This window comes from Aotus nancymaae, unplaced genomic scaffold, assembly GCF_030222135.1.
Source record: "Aotus nancymaae isolate 86718 unplaced genomic scaffold, 86718_ANA_hifiasm-v0.15.2.pri h1tg000019l, whole genome shotgun sequence".
Lineage (NCBI taxonomy): Eukaryota > Metazoa > Chordata > Mammalia > Primates > Aotidae > Aotus > Aotus nancymaae.
This window is the reverse complement of record NW_026988431.1, coordinates 58,015,720-58,035,053: the sequence shown is the minus strand read 5'-3', so window position 1 is coordinate 58,035,053 and position 19,334 is coordinate 58,015,720. Positions and strand designations below refer to the sequence as shown.

Below are 19,334 nucleotides of genomic sequence, written 5' to 3'. Positions count from 1 at the left end.
CATTATACTGTTGATACACAGAGTAAATTTATGATGAGCCAGTCGGAGAACTGAAGACCTAGTCACTAATCTACTTGGCAGTTAGTAGTTACATATTTAAATATAAGTTATTATTGTTGGTTTGGGGTATTATAATAGTGATAAAGTAATTGACATATGAAATGCCTTTAACAAATGTCAGTTGAATTTTAGTTTTCCTAGAACTTATGTGTTATAAAATACAATTAGAGCTCTCATGACATCATTTGTAGGAAAACTGTACTCGAAATATAATCCACAAGTAAGTTGGTTAACGTATAATAAATTTTTGTGAACTTACTAATATTATATAACATTAATTTCAGAAGACTTATGAAGAGGAATGTGAAGAACCAGAAAATAGTGTGCCTTACAAAGTTGAATTAGCTGATGCAGACAGTCAACAACGGTAAAGTCTTTCTAATTAACATTGTTTGCATATTGAGTCACTGCCTGACACACACACACACAATCAACTATCTTTTTAATGTGAAATTTGTGGTGTCAAAAAAAATGTGACATTAATGTTATATTTTACTTAAGCCATGTTAAATTTCTATATATTATTGCTAATATTTAACAACATTCAGCAATTAGAAAATTGTCTATAGTGATAGGTTTGTACTCTTATCTAATATTTGGATTATTGAATAAATTCTTCTGAACTTAGGGATTGTTATCATCTGAAATGCTTGATCAACTTTGATATATTTTATATAAGCATTCTTCTTTTCTCCAAAGATACCCTGGATTTTCTTCAGTTTTCTATGAACTCTAAATAAAAAGTTGTGTAAATGATTAGGCTGAGAGACTAAAAAAGCTCCTGTACTATAGATTACTTTGTAGGTAGATTTCAATGTGTAATAAAGTAAATAAATGAAATATAATGATTCACTTTGTAATTGTGTTGTAGAATTTTGTTTTTTTCCAAATAAAAAATCATATCTAACTGTATCTGTTAGTAATGTAAAAAAAAAAGTCCTTTTTGCTGTTGAAACTTTAGGATTTGTAAACAGTGGAATGAAATTCCTGTCAAGTGTCTCCTCTACCAATTCTTTATTCAGATCAGCTCAGGTCCCTGTCAGCATTTTGCAATAGCTATGGGCCTGAGTGATTCCCCTGGACAGAAAAAGCCCATGTTTAGACACAAAGAATCAGCTATCTAGCAGCAAATGTGCTTTTGGAAGTGGGGTTTCAGCGGGAGACGACTTTCTGTTCAGCAGATAAGAGGTTTATATCCACCACTGTATCTCTAAGGAAACGAATGGCGTTTCTGTTCTCTAATTTGATTCTTCTGTATATCTTATCATATGTCTTTGCTTTGACCTCCGTGTAAGGTGTTAGAGAAGGCAGAGAAAGTTACTGATCGTGATTTGACAGTAGTTTTACAGCTTTGGTTCGAGGTGCCCATAGAACTACATTAAATTTCTCTCTCTCCTACGGATCATGAATGACACGAGAGGACTTTTTGGTTGAATATAATCCATAAGTTTTATGATGGCATTCTGTAGAGCTTATATAAGTATCATGTATTATTATATATATTATTCAGTTCATAAAGAATGTTATTTAAATTGTAACTATGCATATAGATAATCATTATTAAAAAGTGAAACCTAAATATCACATACTGCTTTTAAACTCTCATATCTCATTGATGAACAAATAATATGTTTATCTACTAGTAAATCCTTGATTTCATCAAATTTTAATGAGCTTGAAAGATAACACTCCCTCTTTAGAAGAAAATGTAAGAAATTAACTCAAGATATTTTGGAAAAGAAACTTTCAGCTGAAATTTTGCAGTTAACTTGGATTTGGTCCAGTTACCTATTCCTGTTAAATCCTTAATGTTATTAGTTACTTACAGTTGAGAATGTATTCACAGTAAGGTTAAAATAAATATTAAATTAAGGTAAATAACCCTTTTCTATTAAGGTTTTACTACATTTGTTTTAATGACCTAGGACTTCTAAATTTTTCTTTTTTATATCATTTTTTCACCTATATTATATTTTGTTTGTCCCTACATGTGAAAGTTGTGCTTTTCATGATTATCAGAAGAATAGCTTTCCATATGAAAATGACATCCATCAACATCATGTTTTCAATAAGGGGAAGAGAGACTTCTTAAGTCTTTGTCTGAGAAACAGCTCTACTTATTACAAAGATAATTCAAAAGGTAACATTTTTCTTGTGGCTGGATATTATTAATGGTGCGTATTGTTAATTTAATAAAACCAATAGCTATTGCTGTCGATAAAAGCTTTGTTATGCTGCTCATTTTAAAACCGAAAAAAGCTCAGTATAAAGATGAAAATTGATTGAAAATAGACAATTTTCTAGTAAATGTGCAACTTAGTAAATGGAAGTCCATGCACAACAGTGTTTGTATGTGTAAGAAAAATCAGCCAATATAGGGTACTCTGAAAATTGTTATAGACTAAGCTAGCATTTAAAAGATTGCATGGGAAGCCTTTCAGTGACAAAAGTCTGACTGGCACCCTCTTGCCATCACTTGCACTAAATATTTTACAAAAATATTCAAATCCGTTATGAAGTTTCACATGAGGGATAAACCTAAATAAATCACTGGCCAGGCATGGTGGCTCATGCCTGTAATCTCAGCATTTTGGGAGGCTGAGGTGGGCGGATCACCTGAGGTCAGGGATTTGAGACCAGCCTGCCCAACATGACAAAACCTCATCTCTACTAAAAATAAAAAAAATTAGCCTGGTGTGGTGCTGGATGCTTGTAATCTCAGCTATTCAGGAGGCTGAGGCAGGAGTATTGCTTGAACCTGGGAGGTGGATGTTGCAGTGAGCTGAGATTGTGCCACTGCACCCAGCCTGGGCAACAAGACCAAAACACTGTCTCAAAAAAAAAAAAAAAAACCCAAAAAACAAGAAACAAAAAAACGAAATAAACCAAATCACCTTGTTTATATATCTGTGTTGCTATTACTAGTAGTTCCCTAGGGATCTGTAGATTAAAATGCTGCGTGCATATGTCTGGTTTCAATTTCCAGATTGTGAGATCATTTAAAGAGAGTCACAGCAAAGTATCCTGACCTAGAAGTCAGATTTTGTTTCCATTTGTGCCTTTAAATCATTGTGTGACCTTGAACATGTCTTACTTGCTTAGACTTCATTTTCCTTAGCAAAAATGTAGCAACTGGATAATTTTCAAGCCTCCTTTTAACTACTAGATTTGATCTACCTAGAATTTTAAGAAAAATTAATAAATATATCTTATGTGAAGATAAGATTTTTGAGAGATATAGGAGGGCATGTTTGAAATAAATAGTTGTAAAACTGATGATTACTTTCTGATTAGGCAGCAGAAGGTAGAAAGCAGTGGTAGACGTGTGGTAATCCTGCTGGTCTTGACATTTTCAAATACTAAACCACTAAATTATTAGGCCAAATATGAACTATAGCCACATGGGAATTTAGGACTTTACAGTACTCCAGTCTTGTCCTGAAGATGAGTATAGTTTGATCAAGCTAGAGCATGGTGTTCCTGTTGCCTCTAAGAAAATGGTGCACATAAATGCTCATGTAATTGTTACTTTCAAGACACATTTTTGAAATGTTTACTTTTTTGAGCAGTTTTAGGTTCACAACAAAATTAAGCAGAAAGTACAGAGAGTTCCTATATACCCTTTGCCCCATACATATACATAGCCTCCCCCATTATCAACATCTGGCACCAGCCTGGTACATTTGCTACAATAGATGAATTTACTTTAATACATCAATGTAACTCAATGTCCATAGTTTATATTAGAGTTTACTCCTGGTGTCATGCGTGCTATCAGTTTTGACAAATGTATAATGTGACATGTATTCACCACTTGTAGTATCATACAGAATACCTTCTCTGCCCTAAAAATTCTGTGTTCCACCTGTTTATCCCTCCCTCTGACCAACCCCTGGCAACCACTGATTTTTTTTTTTTTAATGTTCTGTTAGTTTTGCCTTTCCAGAATGTCATATGTTAGAATAATACAGTACATAGCCTTTAATGATTCTTAGTAATATGCATTTGAGGTTTCTCCATGTCTTTTTATGGCTTGACTTCTCATTCTTTTTTAGTGCTAAATAATATTCAATTGTATGGATGTATAATAGTTTATCCACTGCCCTATTGAAAGACATTTTGGTTGTTTCCAAGCTTTGGCAATTATGAACAAAACTACTATAAATACTCTTGTGTAGGTTTTTATTTGAACTTAAGTTTTCAACTCATTTGGGTAAATACCAAGGAGCACGACTATTGGATCATATGGTACAGGTATGTTTAGTTTTTTTTTAATAATTGCCAAACTGTCTTAACAAAGTGGCTATACCATTTTATATTCCTGCCAGCAATTAATGAAAGTTCCTGTTGATTCATATCCTCACCATCATCTGTTGTGTTTCAGATTTTTTCCATCCTAGTAATTGTGTAGTGATATTTTATTTTTTTAAAAATTGCACACGTATTTCCCTTTTAAAAAAGTGTCTGCTCATGTCTTCATGTCTTTGTCCACTTTTTATTGACATTTGATATCGAGAATCTTTTAATATGCTTATTTGCCATCTGTGTATCTTTATTAAAATATCTGTTCAGGTTTTTAGCTAATGTTTTGATTGGGTTGTTTGTTTTGTTATTGTTGAGGTTTTAGATTCTTTCGTATATTTTGAATCACACTCTTTTATCAAATATCTTTTCCAAATATTTTCTTTCAGTGTATGGATTGCCTCTTTATTCTCTGGACTATTTTCCAGATTATAAGTTTTTATTTTAATAAAGTTTAGCACATCAGTTTTTTCTTTGATGTTGTATCTAGAAAGTTATTGTCATACCCAATGTCATCTAGGTTTTATCCTATGTTTCTTTCAAGAGATTCATAGTTTTGCATTTTATATTCAGGTGTGTGATCTACTGAGCTGGATTTTGTGGGGTGTAAGGTCTGTGTCTGTATGTATTGTTTCACATGTGAATATGGTACTCTGTCCCATTGGCTCCAGGTCCAACCAGGGTTAAAAGGGGCCAAGATACAGTTTGGGCCATGGCTTCAGAGCGTGCAAGCCCCAAACCTTGGTGGCTTTCACATGATTTTGGGCCTGCAAGTCATAGAAGATAAGACTTGAGGTTTGAAAACCTCCATCTAGATATCAGAGGATGTAAAGAAATGCCTAAATTTCCAGGTAGAAGTCTGTTGCAGGGGTAGAGCCCTCATGAAGAACGTCTACTAGGGCCATGCAAAGGGGAAGTGTGTGGTTGGAACCCCACCCAGAGTAACACTGGGGAACTGCCTGTTGCAGCTGTGAGAAGAGGGCTACCGTCCTCCAGACTACAGAACGGTAGATCCACCGACAGCTTGCACCAGGCAAGCCAGTGGTGTTAGACAGCAAGTTTTATTGAAGTAGAAGTGTTCAGCAGCAACAAAAGCAGTGTTCCTTTCAGAGCAGGGTTACCCCAAAAGCAGTGTACCCAGAGTAGCATCTCGGAGGTGGTTCTACAGTCATGTTTTTAGCCACTTTTAATTACATGCAAATTAAAAGATGAGTTATTCAGAAATTTCTAGAAAAGGGGTGACAACTTCAGGTCATCAGGTTGTTGCTGGGGAAACAGGTGGTAGCTTCCAGATGTTGCCATAGCAATGGTAAACTGACATGTCACAGGTATGCATGCCCTTTTTTTTTTTAACTTTTAGTTCAAGGGTACATGTATAGGTTTGCTACATAGGTAAACTTGTGTCATGGGGGTTTGTTGTACATATTATTTCATCATCCAGGTATTAAGCCTTGTATCCATTAGCGATTTTTCCTTCTCCTGTCGTGCCTACAACCCTCCACCCTTCAACAGGCCCCATTGTGTGTTGTTCCCTTCTATGTGCCCATGTGTTCTCATCATTTTGCTCCCTCTTATAAATGAGAACATGCAGTGCTTAGTTTTATGTTCTTTTGTTAGTTTGCTAAGGATAATGGCCTCCAGCTCCATCCATGTCCATGCAAAGTACATGACCTCGTTCTTCTGCATAGTATTCCATGGTGTATATGTACCACATTTTCTTTATCCAGTCTGTCATTAATGGGCATTTGGGTTGATTCTATGTCTTTGCTATTGTGAACAGTGCTGCAATGCACATACATGTATATTATCTTTATAACAGAATTATTTATACTCCTCTGGGCATATACCCAGAAATGGGATTGCTGGGTTGAATGGTATTTCTGTTTTTTTATCTTTGAGAAATCGCCACACTGTCCTCCACAATGATTGAACTAATTTACACTCCTACCAACAATATATAAGTGTTTCTTTTTCTCCCCAACTTCACCAGCATTTGTTATGTATTTGACATTTTAATAATAGCCATTCTGACTGCTGTAACATGGTATCTCATTGTGGTTTCGATTTGCATTTCTCTAAGGATCAGTGATGTTGAGCTTTTTCTCATAGGATTGTTGGCCACATGTATTTCCCTTTTAAAAAAGTGTCTGCTTATGTCTTCATGTCTTTGTCCACTTTTTATTGAGGTTTTTTCTCGTAAATTTGTTAAGTTCCTTATAGCAGCTGGTTATTAGACCTCTGTTGAATTCATAGTTTGCAAAATTTTTCCCCCTTGTGTAGGTGGTCTGTTTACTCTGTTGATAATTTCTTTCACTGTTTAATTGGACCCCATTTGTCAATTTTTTACTTCGCTGCTATTGCTTTTGGCATCTTTGTCATGAAATCTTTGCCTGTGCCTATGTACTGAATAGGTTGTCTTCCAGGGTTTTCATAGTTTTTAGATTTACATTTAAGTCTTTAATCTATCTTGAGTTAATTTTGGTATATGGTGTAAGGAAGGAGTTCAGCTTCAATCTTCAGCGTATGGCTAGCCAATTATCCTACCATCATTTTCTGAATAGGGAATTCTTTCCCCATTGCTTTTTTTTTGTCAGGTTTGTTGAAGATCAGATGGCTGTTGGTGTGTGGTCTATTTTCTGGGTTCTCTGTTCTGTTCCATTGGTCTGTGTGTCTCTTTTTGTACCAGTATCATGCTATTCTGGTTACTGCAACTCTTCAGTATCGTTTGAAGTTGGGTAGCATGATACCTCTGGTTTCGCTCTTTTTGCTTAGGATCGCCTTAGCTATTGGAGCTCTTTTGGCTCTCGGTTTGACTGTTGTTGGTGTACAGGAATGCTAGTGATTTTTGCACATTGATTTTGTATTCTGAGACTTTGCTGAAGTTATCAGTTTAAGAAGCTTCTGGGCTCAAACTATGGGGTTTTCTGGATTTAGGATCACGTAGTCTACAAACAGATATAGTTTGACTTCCTCTCCTACTATTTGGATGCCCTTTATTTATTTTTCTTGCCTGACTGCCCTGGCTAGAACTCCCAATATTATGTTGAATGGAGTGGTGAGAGAGGGCATCCTTGTCATGTGCCAGTTTTCAAGGGGGAATGCTTTTGCCCTTTCAGTATGATGTTGGCTGTGGGTTTGTTGTATGTGTTTCTTATTATTTCGAGGTATGTTTCTTCAATACTTAGTTTATTGAGAGATTTTAACATGAATCCATGTTGAATTTTGTTGAAAGCCTTTTCTGCACGTATGTGGGCATGTATTATGGAGAGAGGTACTTTTGACTCTTCCCTGTTTCCACTATTCTTCAATTTGGTTTGGAGTCCAGGCTCTGCTTCTGGAGTCAAGTCCTGCCTTCTATTTAAGTTGTAGACACTTTAACTTAGGAAATAGCATTTTTTTTCTCCCCTGAAATTGAATAATTTCCATTCAGATTTAAGAGGGAAGTACATTATTGTGGAAGTTTTATTGTATCAAATAACCTTTATTGTATCAAATAAAGGTTTTCTTCTAAAAGTGTTTCTCCCAATATTTATGCTATCTAAGAAGTAGCTATATTTGAAAAAAGTTCTAAATACTCTGTGTAATTGTTGAGCTATATATAAACATTTGATTGCAACAAGTAAGTCCTTTGTAAGGCTGTAAAGCGTTTACATCACTGGAGACAGTTTTATTCAAAGTTTCTACTGTTTTACATAGTCTACTTCTAGAGATATTTGTTTTTGGAGCAGAATAAGGGATAACTAGAGGAAGCTATATTCAATGTGGTTAATGGGGTACATTTATTTAAAATGAAAGCAGTATGGTGTAAACATTCAAAGAGTTTTTATTTTTCAGAAAGTCTAGACCAATGTTTTGCTTACATCCTACACACTATAATCACCTGGAGAACTTAGCAAGGGGAAGTTTAAAAGACTAGTGCCTGAGTCTCACTCTCAGGGTCTGATTTAATTGGTTTGGGGTCAGGCCAATACACAGACAATTTTACAGAGTTCCTTCAGATGATTCTACTGTGCAGCCAGGTTAAAAACCAATGAAGTAAACCAAATGATCTATTAAAAGCAGACATAACGAGGTGGGTGACTAATATAATCTTGTTCATTTTGTAGCATTCTAGAGGTAGGTGTCCCTGCTACACATTTTCTGTGCCCACAACTGCTGCTCTTCTTTCATCTGGAACATTTCCCTGTGCCCTCTCTTGATTGCTAGGCATGCTAGGGAAAAATGGCACAATGAAGAAACGTTCCCTCTGTGTTACTTCTCATAAAATTTGAGTGAGACGAGGAGGTGGAAAAGTGAGAATTGAACCACAGACTGAAATAAAAATTTGCATCAATTTTAAGATTTCATTGCAAAATAAAATATCACCTTCTTTTACTAGTCTAGCTCCTTAATTTTGCTGTATAAATGAATTATGATTACCATTTATGAATGTAAGCACGGTAAAAGTATTTTAACACTGAAACATCCATAAAGGAATTTGTGAAATAATGTTTGCTGATAAAGTTTTCTACCACAGAACTTTTGGTTTATTAACAGCTTAATTGTTTAAATTTATTTATGTACCTTTTGTAAATGTGTGCTTTTAACAGCAGAAACCTCAAACACAGATTTTGACAACATTGTGGATCCTGATGCGTATTCTCCTGACATTGAAAAAATTGAGGAAAGCACCTTCTTTGAAAGGATTTTAAAAGAGAAAAGTATAAGTTTAGAAAGTAATCAAAAGTCTGATGAATCCTGCATGTCACATGAGAGCAAGGATACTTTGCCAAGTATAGGTTTAGAAAAACTTCCCATTGAGGAGAAATTATCTCAAGACATCAAAGAATCCTTGGAATTCAGCAATCTGCCTAAGAGTCCAAGCTTTGAAGATTCTAAAACCACAAAGTCATTACTGGTAAATCTCTATTATGTTTATTATATTAAAATTTTATAAGAAACCTCGTAAGAAAATGTCTTAGTGACACACATTCTCAAGTTACTTCCTATTAAAGTTAAAATGTGCTACTTTATATTACTATGATGTAGTTGAAGAGTGACTCATATGAGAGAGAACATTAATGACTTCTAGGACAAATTCTAATATGAGAAATGCCATTTTAATAAATGACTTTCTGTGATAAATAACACTTTAAGGCCCACCTTATGCACCACAGTAAGAGCACTGTTACTTTTCCAAATGAAATTCATTATGAATAATACTGTATAATAAATCCTTTCTAGCTTTTTACGATAGTATAGTCAATGGTCAAAATGAAATAAATGCAGATATCTAGACAGAACCAGTTACTATGGTTTAATATAAGTATAAGATGAAGAAGGTAATTCTTTCAGGATGATGGCTAATAAAGAAATAGAGGTATAGTTTTTGTTTGTTCTCATAGGAAAGGTTAAGTAGCTCATCATTGCATTGTTATCAAATTTTAAAACTATATTTGAATTCCATTCTATATACTAGAAATCTTATTAAATTATTAATAATCCATTCTTTGAAAATTAAGTGAGGCAAACATTTTTAAGAACCCTCAAAAGTCATTTAAAATGAATTCTCATGGTTCCTGAACTGAAGAGGGAAGCAGAAAAGCAAAAGGATGAATACTTGAGCTGCTAATACTTCTGCTGGGAGGATTGGCTTTCTATGCCTACTTTATGACAGATGTTGTGCCTTTGTGAGATAAGAAATGGAAACTGACGCCTCTGCAAAAACTTAGACCTTTAAATGTCTGATCAGTCACTTAAGGAATGCACTAGGAAAATACCCGTGGGTGCCAAAAACAAGAAAGGAAACTGATCTCTGCAAGTGATCTGGGCTAGGCCAATAAAACATCTCACCTGAAAAATAGGTATCTTGGGCTTTCATTTAGCATAGATTTGGATATACCTACCCAAATATATATTTGCATATATATTTGCATGTATATTTCTTGCTTGGAAACTTCAAGCCAAGACAATATCATTATTGTTAAATCCATGCCTATTAATACCCTGATGTAGCTGACAGAAGTGAATCCTAATACTTTATAAAAGGACATCCTTACAACTTATACCTCAACAGATTCCATAACATACAGCTCTACTTCAGATGGGCTTATCTTCTTATTCCCCCAGTGAAGAAAACAATTGATCATAGCATGAATTTCAGCAGAGAAAACAAACAAGAACTTCAATTTCCAGATTTCCACAGGGCAACATGGAGAGTACTAGGTGACATCTATATATGCAGTGAGCTGTGTAATAAGTGAGGAATCCTGATCTTAAGAAACTTGATTTTTTACACTGGGCGGTCAGCCTGCCAGACTTTTGTCCTAGAAGAAGATTATCTTTATTACACTGGACAGTAAACAAAGTTGCTCTTTGCTCTAGAGAGAGACTCAATTGCTATCCTGTGAGATTAAAATGTTCAAAAATAGAAAGGAAGAAATAATAAGAACTTAATAATAAGATAGTATGAACTGCTCCACTTATGAAGGCCAATAAAAAGTTCTAACATTCAAAATATATGTATTAAAATTATAATTAAATGGATACTAAATAGAATGTTAAATACAAATAAGGAGAGAATTATTACCCTAGAAGAAAAGTTTTAAAAATTGCTTGTATTGCAGCAAAGATATATGAAGAGTTGGTAATATGCCAGATTGTGAAGTAACAAAGTACAATTCCTGAGCAATATAAATAAAAACAAATCCATACTATGACTTATTTTTTAGATAATCTTAAAAGAAATAAAAGACAATAGAAAATTATCTCCAAAGAACAGTTACTAGATTGACAGTAAAATTCTCATGAACATCAGCAGCTAGCCTCAACAGTGTAACACAGTGGAACATTAGCTTTAAAGTTCTAATAGAACTAAGTCATTCAAGACCAAGAATAAAATAATGTCAAGTTTAGACAAAAGTTCAGATAATTTACTTATTTCCTCTCTTAAAAGAACATCTGAATGATATACTTCAAAAAGAAAGAAATCAAACCCAGAAGAAGTAGGATGCAAAAAATAATGGTGTGAGGGAAAAATGACAGATATATTAGATGTATTACAGAATAATTATTATAATGCCAAATCTGAGAATTATAAAAGAAGGAATTTGAATGGGAATCACATGTACCATAACTTGTAAGACTGTTAGGTATGTATGATTAGAATTAAAAGTACTAAGATTCTGTATTGTAAAGGAAGGTAGTTATCATTATAGGGATAATTGACTAAGTATGGTGTTTTAGTCAATTACACACGTTAAATACTTTGAGTAACAGTTAAAATATTATGGATACAATGTATATCATCCAAAACACTAAAGGAAAAGGGGATTATAGAAAACCCAATTAACTGAAATGGTCAGGAAATAAATGCATCAAAGGAAAAATTGTATGGTTAGTGTTGGGTGTACAATTCCTCTTGGGTCTCATGTTTTCTTGCACATCCTTTGAGCAAAAGCACTGACTGTATTTGTTCCAAAGTATATTTTCAAGGGTTCTTGTATAGAAAACAGCCTTGAAAGATAGAGATTGTGAACATCTTCGGAGAAAAAGTAGGTTTGTTTACTGTCTGGTGTAATAAAAATAATGTTTTCCTCTATGGCAAAGGTCAGGCAGGCTTATTACCCAGTATTAAAGCATTGCATTTCCTAAGGTCAGGATTTCTCTCCTGTAACACAGCTCAGTGTATGTGCAGATGTCATGTGGCTTTCTTCATGATGTCCTGTGAAAATTGGATTCTGGGAATTGGTACAAATGATGATACTCTGGCAACTGCTATTGTTGTGAGTGATAAAGTCCTTTGTCTCTGAACCAAGGAGTCTTGTGTCTTCTTCCAGCATCCATGAAACTATAACAGGCTTTCAAGTAGGGTAAAATCTCAGATGTTTCACAGTTCTTGTCAGCAAGTAGAAAGAGTAAAGCTGACAGGAGTAAATCCAATCATATAAGTAATTAGAATAAATGTGGACAGTGTGTGTGTGTATAGTTATTTTACCAGAAACCTACTTAAAACATAGGTTAGGGGGAGGAATTTCAGCATAAAGGCAAGCACTAATTAAAAAAAATAAAACTTTAAGGTAATAAAACATCTTCAGGACAAAGGGGGCCATTATATAGTCAGTGAAATCAACTATTTTATAGGAAGAGTAAAACAAAATCTGAATTTGTATGTACCTATCAATATAGCCTCAGATATACTGTAGCAAAAATGGACAAAACTACATGGTATTATTGACAGAGCCATCAACCCAATAAGATTTTCTATTAGTAAAGATAGAGAAGATTTGATCACTACAAATAAGCTTAAAGAACATATTTTGAATCACATAGTCAATAATTAGAGAATGTGTGTTTTTTGCAAGAACACATGGAACTTTTACAAAATACATGTTACAACGCATTACAAAAATAAGTCCACAAAGGAGTTTTCAAAAAGTGCTAATCATATTATACACTGTTTTCCAACCATAATATAATAAATTTAAAATTGATAGCAAAATGCTAACAAAATTAAATACAATTCAAATATGTCTAGGCTAAAGAAAAACTCAGAATAAAAGGTAGAAATATTTAAAATTGTAAGCAAAACCATCACAGATAAATAATGTATAGGATGAAACTTAAATACTACTTACTAGGAAATTTATAATCCCAAATGCAAGAAAAAAGTAAAAATTAATGAACTATGAATCTGACCCAAAAATAGTAAAGCAATAATAAACTCAAAGGAATTCACTGGGAAAACTCTTTCCTGCCATTCTCTTCAATTGAGTAGGAGAGGATAAGGAAACATGTATTGCCCTCAGGCCTTGCCTGAAGATTTATCCAATGGATTCATCCAATCCATTTTCTCAGGGAACTTTTCATTTAGGTAGATAGTCTGATGATTTGCACCCCATCCGACTTCCTGGTCTACTATGAACTGATAAGAGTTTGTTAAGATAGCTGTGACTTAAATAGCACCAATAATTTATAGCAGGGTTCCTTCTTTTATGTGGTAATCCATACTATCCTATTCAATTAATGTAACAAGTGTCACTAAATTTAGATTTTTATTAAAAGGAAGGTTTGTGACATGAACATAGAGAGGGGAACAGCATACTCTGGGGCTCATCAGAAGGTGGTGAGTCGGAAGAGAGAGGGGATTAGAAAAAATAAATAGTGGGTACTAGGCTTAATACCTGGGTGATGAAATAATCTGTGCAACAAATCTCCACGACACAAATTTACCTATGTAACAGACTTGTACATGTACCTCTGAACTTAAAAAAAAAAAGGTATGTGTATGTGGCTGGGATACATTCTTGTTTATTGAATTTAAGACTATCAATTTGCTTAGTATAAAATATAGCTCAGTATAAAATATAGCTCAGTATAAAATATGTCCTGATAGAGCTAGTTCAGGAAACAATCTGAATGAGTATTTAAGTCCATAGGAGCCATAATGTTCTCAGCAGCTCCAACCTGCTGACATAATCAAAGGCCAGTGACTGTTGTAAAATGGCTTACATGGTTATTGTTTTTTTTCAATTAGGTGAGATTAAGTGTAGCCCTGGACAGTAATAAAATAGTGGTATGTGAAGCCTGCTGTTTCCTCATGGGGGATACTGGATTGAGAGATTTGAAATTTTTTCAGGAAGAGTGTCACAGAATTTAAAAAGAATTCTCAACAAACTAATGGGTTTCTAACTCAAGGACTGCCCCTTTTATAAATAAAGACTGTTTTAGTCCATTTCTAGGTTATTATATCTGAGGAATAAAAAAGTGTAAATAGTTTAACAAATTGTCCACCGCTGGTAAATTAGGACTTAAGCTGAGTGTCAAAGATTCTCCCCCAGCGTCTTATTACAGGAGATGGCTAATCTCTGTAAAGAATTAAGTTGCTGGGTCACAAGATAATTTGAAGAGTTGCAAAACAAAAGGTGAAAGCAGGTGGAGGGGACCTATAAAATAGAACTTTGCAAAGTGACCATCAGAATTGGTACTTCACAGTTTGTAGACTGAGTTCCTGCTTTTGAGTACAGTAGTTGAATCTACTTTTTTTTCATTCCTGAGAACTGTACCCGAACCTATTTTTGCTCTTTTTCTGTCCTAGTAGAAGCCATTATATTAGAAGAAACTACTTAGAAATCTATTGTGCTCCATCCAAATAGAGTATAAAATTCTTCATTTTGTACTTCAGTTTTCAGAAATTGATTTCTGTATAAGGTGGAACTTCCTATGGAATTAAGTACTAATGTGTAGGGCAGTAGTTAGGAAAACAAGGGACTAATCAGGGGTCCTTTGTTCTGGTCTAAAACCATCAATAGTTAACTTTGTAAATTTGTACTAAAAGTAGACAAAACAAAACTATTTTAGGATTTTTATCTGTAAACCAAGACATTCAAAACTCTTCCAGATTTGCAATTGCATAATTCAAATATAAGCTTCACTAGAGTGGAAATAATTCTGTTATTGTTTATCAGTGTCTGGGAGGGAATATGTGCTGGAAATTTTGGATATAGATTTGTCTTTGAATGACATGCTTTATTGGTCACTAGCTTTGTTCTTTAATATGCTCTCATTTATATCATTTATAAATTTATATAAAATTAAAGCAATTTGCTTTACACTGATTTATTGGAACAGACCAGATTTGGACATTAATTAAATTCATTAGGGAATTGTTAAAAACTGATAGCTGCTCTGATTATACTATAACCTCATCTAGAGCTCTTACTTATGAATTCCTAATCTGTTTCTACTAGATTCACATTTTTAAAAATCCCAGTTATAGTCAATCCTAGAATAAGAACATGTAAAAATGAATTAATAGAATTAATAAGGTGGCAGGATAAATCTAGGTTTCAAATCAGGCGGACCTATATTCAAAGCCTAGGTCTGCTAGTTTCTAGCTATATAAACTTTATAAAGTAGTTATCTTCCTCTCACCTCAGTTTCCTACTTGTATATTTGCCTCATGATGAATATTTTGTTAACTAAGATCTTTTTCTATGACCATTGTCAGGTCAGATATTTCCCATTGGTATTTTACTTTCAACTTTGAAATTATTTTATATATAGACAAAGACACTAAAAGTCACAGCACTTGAAAGTAAGTCTGCATTCCAGGATAATTTATGTGCAACGAGACTGAGGAATGAAAATAAAGGAAGAAAGAGAAAAAAAATTATTTCATGAACTTCTGTCCTCCTTGGATTAATATCAACTTTCAGAGAATTATTATAATTGTAGTTAGAACTTACTATATATAAATGTTATATTATTATTTGTCTCCACTGTTAGAAACTAAAGTTAATAAGGGAAGAATTTGTGCCAAGTATATAGTAGGTGTCTGATAAATGAATATGCTTTTTTGTGTTAATGAGGTAGAAAATAAACTTAATACTGTTGAATATTTTTTTCTTAGTTGTTACAAGAAATAGCCTGTAGAAGTAAACCTGTAACAACGCAATACCAAGGACTTGAGAGATTCTTTATTTCTGATACAAATGAAAGACTCAACTTACTTCCTTCTCATCATTTAGAATGCGACTATTCCAGTACTAGGATTACACTTGCAGGTAAATTTCTAACTCATTTTTCTAAAACAGTCTGTCCTCATCTTAGGAAATACTGGGCAATTCTGTTCAATGGATAAAATAATTTTCTTCTTGCCATTCAAACATTATTAACCTTGTATGAGTTGCCATATATTTACATTTAAGATTGCTGTCAGAATGTGAGAAAATACGACTTATAATGAAACTAGGAAAGATTATTTTTAGAATTTAGAAGTGTGGTTGTTTTAGACCTTTTAGTGTTGCTATAAAGGAATAACCAAGGCTAGATAATTTATAAATAACAGAGGTTTATTTGACTCAGAGTTCTGCAAGCTGTATAAGAAGTATGGTGCCAGCGTCTACTTGGCGCTTTACATTACTGTCAATAGGGCACAAAAGTTCCGATTATTACACATTCTTGACAATACTTGTTCTTTTCTTTTTTTGAAGGGAGGGACAATAGTCATCCTCATGGTTCAGAGGTGGTATATTATTGTAGCTTATATTTTCATAATTCTTAATAATGTTGAGCATTTTTATATGCTTATGTCATTTGTATATACTCTTCGGAGAAATGTCTATTCAATTCCTTAGCTCATATTTTAATTGGTTTATTTGTCTTTTTGTCATTGAGTTGTAGAAGTTCCTTATTATATTCTGGATACTACTTCTTCATAAGATATATTATTTGCAATTATTTACTCCCATTCTGTGGACTGCCTTTTTACTCTGTTGCTGATCCAATTTTTTCAAAGTTTCATGAAGTCCAATTTGTCTATTTTTGTGGTTGCTGTTTCCTGTGCCTTCAGTGTCATTTTTAGAATTCATTTCCAAAGCCAAAGTCATGGCCCTATACTTTCTTCTAAGGTATTTGTAGTTTTAGGTTTTACATTTAGGTCTTTCATCAATTTTGAGTTTATTTTTGTACATGGTATTAAAGGTCCAGATTCATTATTTTGCATATGGATATCAAGTTTTCCAGCACCATTTGTTGAAAAGACCATTCTTTTACCCATTGAATGGTCTAGGCACCGTTGTCAAAAATTATTTGGCTAAAGAGAGGAGATTTTAAGTGTTCTCACCACACACACACACACACACACACACACACACACACACACAAATGATTGGTAAGACATATGTTAATTAACTTGATTAAGCCATTCTACAATAGATGCATATTTCAAATTATGTTTTATACCATAAGTATATATACTTTTTTTCAAATAATTATAATTTGACCATATATGTGAGGATTTATTTCTGGGTTGTTTATCCCATTTCATTGGTCTATATGTCTGTCTTTGTACCAGTATCACACTGTTTTAATTACAGTATCTTTGTTATAAGTTTTGAAATCAGAAAGTATGAGTCTTCCTGCTTTGCTCTTGTTTTCAATATTGTTTTGGCTATTCAGGGTCCCTTGTGATTGCATGCAAATTTTAGAATGTTTTTTTTAAATTTCTACAAAAAAATGTAATTGAGCTTTTGATAGAGATTATATTGAACCTGTAGATCACTTTGGGTAACACTGGTATCTTAGCACTATTGACTCTCCCAGTTCATGAATATGAGATATGTTTCTGTTTATATATGTCTTCATTAGTTTCTTTCAGCAATGTTTTATAGTTTTCATTGCACAAGTGTTTCACCTCCTTGGTTATGTTGATTTCTAAGTATTTGTTTCTTTTTGATGCTATTGTGAATGGAATTGTTACCTTTATTTCCTTTTTCAGACTGTTCATTGTTAGTATATAGAAATACAATTGCTATTTGCCTATTGACTTTGTATCCTGCTACTTCACTGATGTCATTTATTCTAACAGATTTTTTTGTGTGGAATCTTTAGTGTTTTCTACACATAAGATTATAACATCTGTGAACAAAGATAATTTTACTTCTTCTTTTGTAATTCAAATGTACTTTGTTTCTTTTTCTTGTCTGTTCTGGCTACTTATATAGAATAGAAGTAGCAAAAGCAGACATCCTTGCTTTGCTCTAGATTTTAGAAATTGTTCTGTTTTTTACCATTGAGCTTGATGTTTGCTGTGGTTTATTAATATATTACTTTTATTATGTAGAGGCATTTTCCTTTTATTCCTAGTTTATTGGGTGTTCTTATCATAATAGTGTGTTGAATTTTGTCAAATGATTTTTCTGCATAAATTGAGATGATCATTTTTTTTCTTTCATTCTGTAAATGTGGTGTATTACACTGATGGATTTTCATATGCTGAACCATTATATTTCAGAAATAAATTTTATTTGATTATGATATATAATCCTTTTTAATATGCTGGAGAATGTGGTTTGCTAGTACTTTGAAGATTTTTACATCACTGGTTATAGATGATATTGTTCTGTTGTTTTCTTTAATTGTAGTGTCTTTATTTGGCTTTAGTATCAGTGTAGGTGTAGATTCACAGATTGAGTTGATGTACCTCCTCTTTAACTTTTTGGAAAAGTTTGAGGACTGGTGTTATTTCTTCAAATGTGTGATAGAACTCACCAGTGATGCAATTAGGCCAAGGACTTCTTTTTATTGGAAAATTTTTGATTACAGATTTAGTCTCCTTACTAGAAATATATATATATTCCAATTTTTTTGTTTCTTCCTGATTTTCTGGTTTCCATTTTGAAAGCTAGATCTTGGTGTCATCTAGATTTTTAATCATCCTATGTATATAAATGTGTTTATTCACATAGAAACAATTATACTTTATGTTGTATGGCTATATGCTTTTTAAAATTTTTAAATTAAAATATATTAATTTATAGATTTTTATTTTGTAATAAGATTTTGTATTTCCTAATATATATCATTGTTATAAATATTCTTTATTCTGTTAAATATTGTCTATTAAGACATAAATATAAAACTAATAAAATGAATTTTCTTCTTTTTAAACTTTATATTATAATTTTTCAATTTCAGAAGACAGAGAATGGATTCCAGACCATAGCTTAAGTGAACATGCTGGTAATGCAATTGTCTTGGGTGTTCTACAGGGTGCTCAGAATCCATCATCAAGTAGAAAACAGCCAAAGACGGGTAACATTGACTCAAAGGCAGCAGTGCCATGTTGGCAGCTTACTACCTTTAGCAGTTTGCTTTTTTAGCAGTTTAGTAGGCACCTGAAATTTAGTTTTTGAAGTTCTGTAATTTAAATTCATTCATTTTAACTAAATGACCTTGACTTTTCTTCTAAAACCCAAGCACAAAAACAAATGTACTCATTTTTCCAAAGGCATGGATTATAGTCTTATATTTTCCATAACAATGTATTCAAGAATAATATTTGCAAAATGTAGTTAAGGATATGGCATATTTTAAACAATCCTTATAAAATACATACTCAGTTTTATTACTCACTTGGGAAGCAGTATATTTATACCAGATTTTGCATACTCTTTCACTTGGTGTATATTATGATCAGACAGAGCCATATG

The 19,334-nt window shown here is 33.2% G+C and overlaps 1 protein-coding gene across 3 annotated transcripts in view; it reads left to right on the top strand.

Moving 5' to 3' along the window:
• ZBBX (zinc finger B-box domain containing) overlaps positions 1-19,334 on the top strand; it is a 115,650-nt gene that overhangs the window by 75,027 nt on the left and 21,289 nt on the right. For 2 of the 3 annotated variants that reach the window (XM_064378892.1, XM_064378893.1), the window contains 5 exons: positions 345-427; positions 2,058-2,200; positions 8,952-9,259; positions 15,752-15,905; positions 18,820-18,936. In XM_064378892.1, coding sequence (XP_064234962.1) covers positions 345-427; positions 2,058-2,200; positions 8,952-9,259; positions 15,752-15,905; positions 18,820-18,936 — 805 coding nt within the window. The remainder of the gene's footprint in view (positions 1-344; positions 428-2,057; positions 2,201-8,951; positions 9,260-15,751; positions 15,906-18,819; positions 18,937-19,334) is intronic. The other variant, XM_021669517.2, reaches the window with a different exon arrangement.